Here is a 7,444-nt window from a genome sequence, read left to right as displayed (position 1 = left end):
ACACACACACACACACACACACACACGTGCATACACACACACACACACACACACACACACACACACACACACACACACACCACACACGTGCACACACACATACCCACACATGCACACGCATATACACAGACCCACAAACACACGCGCACACACGTTCACACACATGCACACGCATATACACAGACATGTACACACAGAGCCTTGCTTTAGGGCACCGACTCCAAGCTGTGAATGTGATTAGACAAATAATAGCAGAAATGAACGACTAGCCACGAGGGGATTGGGGGGGTGTGTGGGGGGTGTGGGGGGCTGCAGTGGGTCAGAACCCCTCTGACATCACTCCCAGGTCCGGTCCGCACACACACACACACACACACACACACACACACACACACACACACACACACCAACATGCTCCACAGCGCACTTGCGCGTGTTTAGTTTATCTTAGCGGCATCTGGCGTCGGGCCTCGGACTCTTTCCACACCTCGGCACACGGAAACAAAACCAGACAACAAGAGAGGAACGCCACCGCGCCGGCGTTCCCACCGTCGAGGGGCCGCGCTGCTGGCGGAGAATGAAAAGGGCGTCCCCCCCCCGCCCGCCGCCCGCCGCCCACCGCCCACCGCCCCGCCATTAGTTCCCCTCACGCAGCGTGCGTGTTATATACTAACCGATACATGGGGTGTGAAGATGCCTTCAAGGTCCCCCCCCCCCCCCCCCCCCCGGTGTAGAGGAGGGGGGGGGGGGGGGTTGTTTCCAGGGATGACAAAAGGTGTAAACGGCAGCGTGCACAAATGGAAAACTCATCCTCTTCAAAGGAGGGCTTTTGTTTTTGAACGCCGCGGAGAAACCTTCCAGCGCCCCGGTGAACTGTGAGAACAAACAGGGGTGACCGTCGCCGTCGTCACTCTGAAGCCTCATTACGAGAAGACTCAGACTCTGAAGGAGGCCGGGTAATCTGGTTAACCTCCCTGGAAACCAGCGGTGAGTGTCCTGTCTGTGACCTGTCCCCCCCCCCCCCTCCCCCCACGCCGCCCCCAGACGGATCATTCCTCCGGTCACGTCCTGTGACGGTATATCAAAGACAAAGCGCTCTCGGGGCGATAGTCCCGGTGTGTTATTGCTGTTTTGCTAGGGCGGGGCGGGGGGGGGTCTGAGGTATGGCGGCTTCTGGCTCGTGATGCGTTCTCTCGCCGGTAACCATGGGGATGACGTCAGGTTGGAGGACGGCTGGCCAGGCGCCCTGATTGGTCCGGTGGCCGGGGGGAGCCAGTAGCACGTCTGGCTGGCCTGACGAATGACTTCCTGCTGTGCGGCCGTCCTCGCGGAGGCTTCGTGTAAGGAGGCTCACACTATACTTTAATCCCACTGGGGGAGTGAGAGCTATCAGTAGGACCGACCCACGCCAAGCTCTCCATTTCTGTGGCGAGTCCCCCAGCTCACAGTTTATAGTTTGCAGAAATACTCAGAAGCCATTGGATGGATATAAAGAGATGATGATGGGGTGTTAATGTGTTTCTCTTGGCTGTACAGATCGTACGTGGGGGGGGATTTTGTTGTCTAAATCCCGTCCAATCGTCACCATGATCAGATTTACTGCCTCTAAATAAAGTGCATGGATGTCGTCATCCTGTCGTCATCGTTGGAAGCGGCTAGTTAACACATCGTTACCAAAGCACATAATGCACCCTGTAATACACCCTAAATGACTTAATTGCCCGACTACTACTCATAAATTACAACCAGCCAATGGCTGCTACGGTTCCGCTTGGTCGGCTTTATTTGCATTCCGTCGTCCAGAACGCGCCTGGCTGCTCTCACTTGTTCAAAATCTCACAAAAGATGTTTACCATGGTGCCACCCACGTCTCCAAACACACACACAGACATGTGTGCAAACACACACACACACACACACACACACACACACACACACACGGGCGCGCGCAGGAGGAGAGCGGCCCGGTGCGTCGGGATTCTTTTTACGGTCGTCTCCACTGGTTCCGCGGCCGCGCTAGAATCACAAATCTTAGGTGGTCGCCGGCGGCGAGGGAGCGTCACAGACCGCGAGCGCTTCTGGTTTTCGCATCTGCCTCCCCCGAGCCATCAGTCAAAAGAGGGAGCCGGGCTGAATCCACAAACACGTCGGCCCCTAAGTGAAATTAAGTGTTTTCTTTGTGCAGTGGGTCGACAAAGCGCCACTGGGCCACCGGCCGTCTAACTTATCATGTCTAGCGTGACCAGGTCTACAGCGTTCACCGAGTTAATGGGGTGAGGTTACTTCCACACACCGTTTATTTTTGGTTGTTTTCCCTCTCTCGTCACCCCCCTCCCTCTCCCTCACAACCCCCCACCCCCACCCCCCCCACCCACCCCCTAACCTGTAGGAATACGAGCCGACCATTTATTACCCCAAGCGCTCCTCCAACGGCCTGCACCAGGACTTCACCGTGCAGTGTGAGAAGATGGACATCCCCTTCCTCTCCTACCTGCCCACCGAGGTACCGGCACGTGATCCAGAAAAAGATCTGTGAAAACAATGAATGGGTCGTTTGGATTTAGGGTTTAGGGTTTGAGTTGTCACGTCCATTTATAAACGATGCAACATTAACGTGTGTTTTATCCGATCAACCGTCATACAGAGTGTATCTCTGTACTTCTGTTAATGTGGCTATGGCTACTGGTCGAGATCTTTCCCCGTTGGTCGCCACTGTTACTACATGAAGAATCCCCAGGCCTGTATCGATCACGGTCAACGGTTTGTCGTCTGCTCTATAGGTTCAGTTGATCAACGACGCGTACCACCTGGTGATCGATGCCATCCTGGGGCTGGAGGCCGACCCGGCTAACGTCAAGGAGCCCTACGCCGGCATGCTGGTGACCCTGAAGCAGGTGAAGATCCCCATCGCCAGCGTGGACATGCCTTCAGGTGAGTCAGGCTCCATTGTGAAGCACTCAAAGCTTGGCCCTGGGTCTCTAAACCCTCCGTGATAGATGGGCCTCCGGGCAGCCCTGGCTCCTCCTGGCGTGGCCTTCTCCAAGTCGGCCTGCACACACACCAGGGATAAATCTTCCTGCTGTGGTTAACCTAGTGTGAGATTATCCCCACCACCCTCCCAGTCCTCTCCCAGAGAGAGAGAGAGAGAGAGAGAGAGAGAGAGAGCCACAAAGTCTCCATCACGGCTGTCACCGTCTCCAGACTGTTGCTCTCTTCTCCCGCCAACTTGGTTCCCGATCAGTGGCTAGGGTAATCAGTTGTGGTGCATCTATTCTGGCTTGTAAGCGAAAAAAAAAAACATGATCGCAATTATTTGGTTCCACGAGGGATGTTTCCATAGCAGGTGGTTTGTCATCTGCTAAATATCAAAGTTGAAAGGTTTTCAAGTATTTTTGGGGGTTTGTTGCTTTCAACACCAGGTGCCAAAGAACCCGGGATTAACAGGATGCTCCCCAAGCCCTTCTTCTCCGTGTCTCTCACCGTGTCCCTCTCTGTGTCTCTCTCTGTGTCTCTCTCTGTGTCTCTCTCTGTGTCTCTCTCTGTGTCTCTCACTGTGTCTCTCTCCGTGTCTCTCTCTGTGTCTCTCTCTGTGTCTCTCTGTGTGTCTCTCTCTGTGTCTCTCTCTGTGTCTCTCTCTGTGTCTCTCTGTGTCTCTCTCTGTGTCTCTCTCTGTGTCTCTCTCTGTGTCCCTCTCTGTGTCCCTCTCTGTGTCTCTCTCTGTGTCTCTCTCTGTGTCTCTCACCGTGTCTCTCTCCGTGTCTCTCTGTGTCTCTCTCTGTGTCTCTCTCTGTGTCTCTCTATGTGTCTCTCTCCGCGTCTCTCTCCGCGTCTCTCTCCGTGTCTCTCTCTGTGTCTCTCTCTGTGTCTCTCTCCGTGTCTCTCTCTGTGTCTCTCTCTGTGTCTCTCTCTGTGTCTCTCTCTGTGTCTCTCTCCGTGTCTCTCTCCGTGTCTCTCTCTGTGTCTCTCTCCGTGTCTCTCACTGTGTCTCTCACCGTGTCTCTCTCCGTGTCTCTCTCTGTGTCTCTCTCTGTGTCTCTCTCTGTGTCTCTCTCTGTGTCTCTCTCCGTGTCTCTCTCCGTGTCTCTCTCTGTGTCTCTCTCCGTGTCTCTCACTGTGTCTCTCACCGTGTCTCTCACCGTGTCTCTCTCTGTGTCTCTCACCGTGTCTCTCACTGTGTCTCTCACTGTGTCTCTCTCTGTGTCTCTCTCTGTGTCTCTCTCCGTGTCTCTCTCCGTGTCCCTGTGTTTGTCCTTGTCATCTCTCCTCCTAGGTTGGGACGTGGACGAGGCCAGCACAGAAGGAATAAACCCAGAGGTCCTCATATCGCTCACGGCGCCCAAGAAGTGTGCCGCCAGTTTCACGGGGAAGCACTTCTTGGCCGGACGTTACCTGCCGTACGACATCCAGAAGAAGTACGAGCTGAACCTCCCAGAGTACCCCGGTACAGACTGTCTGATCGAACTGTAACGCATACACCCGACTCAGGCAGACCCGCTCCCTCCATTTTGAATAAATATGGGTACTCGGTTCTCATGTTTTGTACTTTCTAGAGTTGTTCCAGTTCTACATGGTTATGATGTGCTGTTCCTTCCATCGTTTAGTGCAGGGTGCACCGCCGTAGTCCGGCCTTTGAGCGGCTGCCCTACAGTAGAAGAGTCAAAGTAAGATCTAAATCTGTAGTTTGAGATCTTGGGACCTGTTTTTTCCTAAAAGGAGAGAGTTTCGCATGAGTCTTATTTCAGGTTCATTGCTCTGTCCTCCCATTTATTTTCATCTGTTTTTTGTTTTTTTTCTTAGTTTGGTTTGGAGATTGGGATGAAATGAAGAATTATTTTTCACATTTTAATTTAAATGTCTTCTTGGCTCATTTTATTATACTTTATTATACTTTTATTATACTACTTTATTATACTTTATTATACTACATTTTATTATATCATTTTATTATACTACGTTTATTTATTGTTATAGCGATTCCCTTTTGATTCGTTTGATAAAATCCCAATCTGTTGTTGAGTCTTGGTACTTTATTGGTTGAACGTACACTGACTGGTTGGTTGATCTGTTACTAAAATAAAGGTCCCATTTAACAAGTGGCTTGAGTTCTATCTGATTATTGCAATCTACCTGTCTGTCTGTCTGTCCATCCATCCGTTGTCTGTCTGTCTGTCTGTATGTCTCTCCGTCCAACCTTTGTCTGTCAGTGTCTATCTGTCTGTCTGTTTGTCCGTCCATCCTTTGTCTGTCTGTCTGTCTGGCCGTCCGTCCATCGATCTGTTTCTCCGTTTTAGTGCCGATAGTGGTGGGGAGAGTAGCAACCTCTAGCCAGCCTAAGGAGATTTATGTGCCTCTCAGACGGGATTTCTAGGTCTCGGATAACCGATAGCAGACCACTGCGTGGAAAACTCCTCGTTCGCCGCCCAACTGGACCTGATTCGCGAATCAAAGCCATAAACAAAGTGTGATCAGACTAAATTAGAGGTGGAATAAGCTTACTCCTCACTGCACTAAGCTCTATAATAGCCTTGGAGTGGGACTGTGAGAATGACGCTGCTCTTTTTCGTGCTTAGCGATGAGGTAACGATTTGATTTAAACAAAGCTGGGGAAACTTCTCTGTATACGAACGCTGATTTGCGCCAATGTCGGCCTCTTGTATGTATGTGCGTGCGGGCGCGTGTTCCAACATGTGTCGCTACGTTTGTGTAGTAAACCGATGGCCTTCAATCCACCGGGCGGTAAAGCTGTCAAGAGCGTGCGTGGGCGGACATCATTACAGGGACACGGATGAACACACACTGGTCGTGAATCCCCTCGTGAACCCTGTCCCTTTCAGGGGAACAAGGGCTTGTCAGCAATCACAGAGCGGTGGCTTTTATAGGTTCCTGTGGCTCAAGTGCTCCAGAGACTTTACCACCGGTGCAGAGGAGGCCCGGCGTTTAAAGCCATGCTGTGTCCCACCTCGGGGACCCCAGAAGTATTTTTATTGCTCCGGTGGCACGACATGAGAGCAGCACAGAGTCAAGAGTGTTCTAAATGTGGCGCAGGAGGATCAGCAGGTAGACATTGAGCACATGTCTGTGCGCTGCTCCCCTGGGGGTGAGGTGATCACATGGCCTTCAACTCAAAAACTGTAACTTTAACTTCTTTTTCGAAGTGAGTAAGCAAGTTTCAGAATGTGCTCAGAAATAAACGTATACTTATTCTGAAAATGATATCACACCTTTAATTGTGGAAACCTCGAGATCCTTCCGGGCTTCGTTCCAACCCGGAGAGAGAGAGAGAGAGAGAGAGAGAGAGAGAGAGAGAGAGAGAGAGAGAGAGAGAGAGGGATATGAAGAGTGAGAGATGGAGAGAGAGAGTGTTTGCAGTATTTGAGGAATTTAATTCTATAAGTGTGATGGTATTTTACAGGCCTCATTAGTAAATTGCAGCTATTCAGACACCCCTAACAAAGTGAGGCGCACTTCAGCTCCTAATCATGTGTCATGTCTATGTTTATCCTCGCCGTATGACGCCACTTCCCTCGCTTGGCAGCCCGTCGACCTGCAATCAGCAGCAGGTTCGGAAAAAAAAGACAGTTGCAAAACTGAACCAGAAGTCCAACCAGAGAGGAGCGGAGCATCTGGCAGGAAGAGAGAGTGACACCGAGCGGAAGGAGGGAAAGGAGAGAGAGAGAGAGAGAGAGAGAGATAGTGACAGAGAAGAGAGGAAGAGAGCGAGGGGGAGAGAGTGACAATGAGGGAGAGTGGGGAAAGGAGAGAGAGGGGGAGAGAGTGACACTTTGGGAGAGAGGGGAAAGAGGAAGAGAGAGAGGGAGAGGGGGAGAGAGAGTGACACAGAGGGGAAGAGGGGGAAAGGAGTGAGACAGGGAGAGAGAGAGTGACACTGAGGGGAGGAGGAGGGAAGAGAGCGAGAGAGGGAGATCTCAGAGTCAGGACACAGTACAGTGAAAGATGTGACATTAGGCTCAACCCTATTGTAAGTTGATTAAAGCCGTCCTTCCTGTTAACAGTGTTTAAAGAGAAAGCCTACTCTCAAATAAAAGGTTGTAGTCTTTTCAGTGAACCTGAAATTATAAACGTCTTTGCAAATATGTGATGATTTTTCGGTATGGGATGCATTCCACCCGAAGAAAGATATGCCAGTGAAGAGCCACATATCTTGTTGAGGAGCCATCAATCACACACACATCGTGTTTCTAGAAGTAGTGGAAAATCCGCCGCATTTCGTCTGTCTTTGATCATTTCATTCTCAAGTTTATCCATCATTTTTACACTCTGAATGCTCGAGCCCAGACACACACACACACCTGGTCTGAGGAAAAACTAGCTACCTTGGTATGCTCTTACAGGGTAAGGGGGATTAAATTGTAACTGTAAATACATCAGAAGCCTCCAAAACAACCTTGTTTGAAATTGAATTACAATGTTGGTTAAATTCACC

General features: G+C 50.9%; 1 protein-coding gene across 1 annotated transcript; it reads left to right on the top strand.

Annotated features, from left to right (window-relative positions):
- Positions 1-680: 680 nt before the first annotated feature.
- Positions 681-4,542, top strand: yjefn3 (YjeF N-terminal domain containing 3; the record flags this gene model as incomplete). The annotated part of the gene is made up of 6 exons (XM_084473504.1): positions 681-704; positions 1,139-1,258; positions 1,537-1,539; positions 2,390-2,503; positions 2,781-2,931; positions 4,271-4,542. 6 exons carry the CDS (start codon positions 681-683, stop codon positions 4,465-4,467), a joined length of 609 nt encoding a protein of 202 aa, XP_084329630.1. The 3' UTR covers positions 4,468-4,542.
- Between the last annotated feature and the right edge of the window lie 2,902 nt (positions 4,543-7,444).

This window comes from Micromesistius poutassou (assembly GCF_964030765.1).
Source record: "Micromesistius poutassou genome assembly, chromosome: 9".
NCBI classification, from domain to species: domain Eukaryota; kingdom Metazoa; phylum Chordata; class Actinopteri; order Gadiformes; family Gadidae; genus Micromesistius; species Micromesistius poutassou.
Note: the sequence above shows the minus strand (reverse complement) of the source record. Positions and strands in the feature narration are given on the sequence as shown.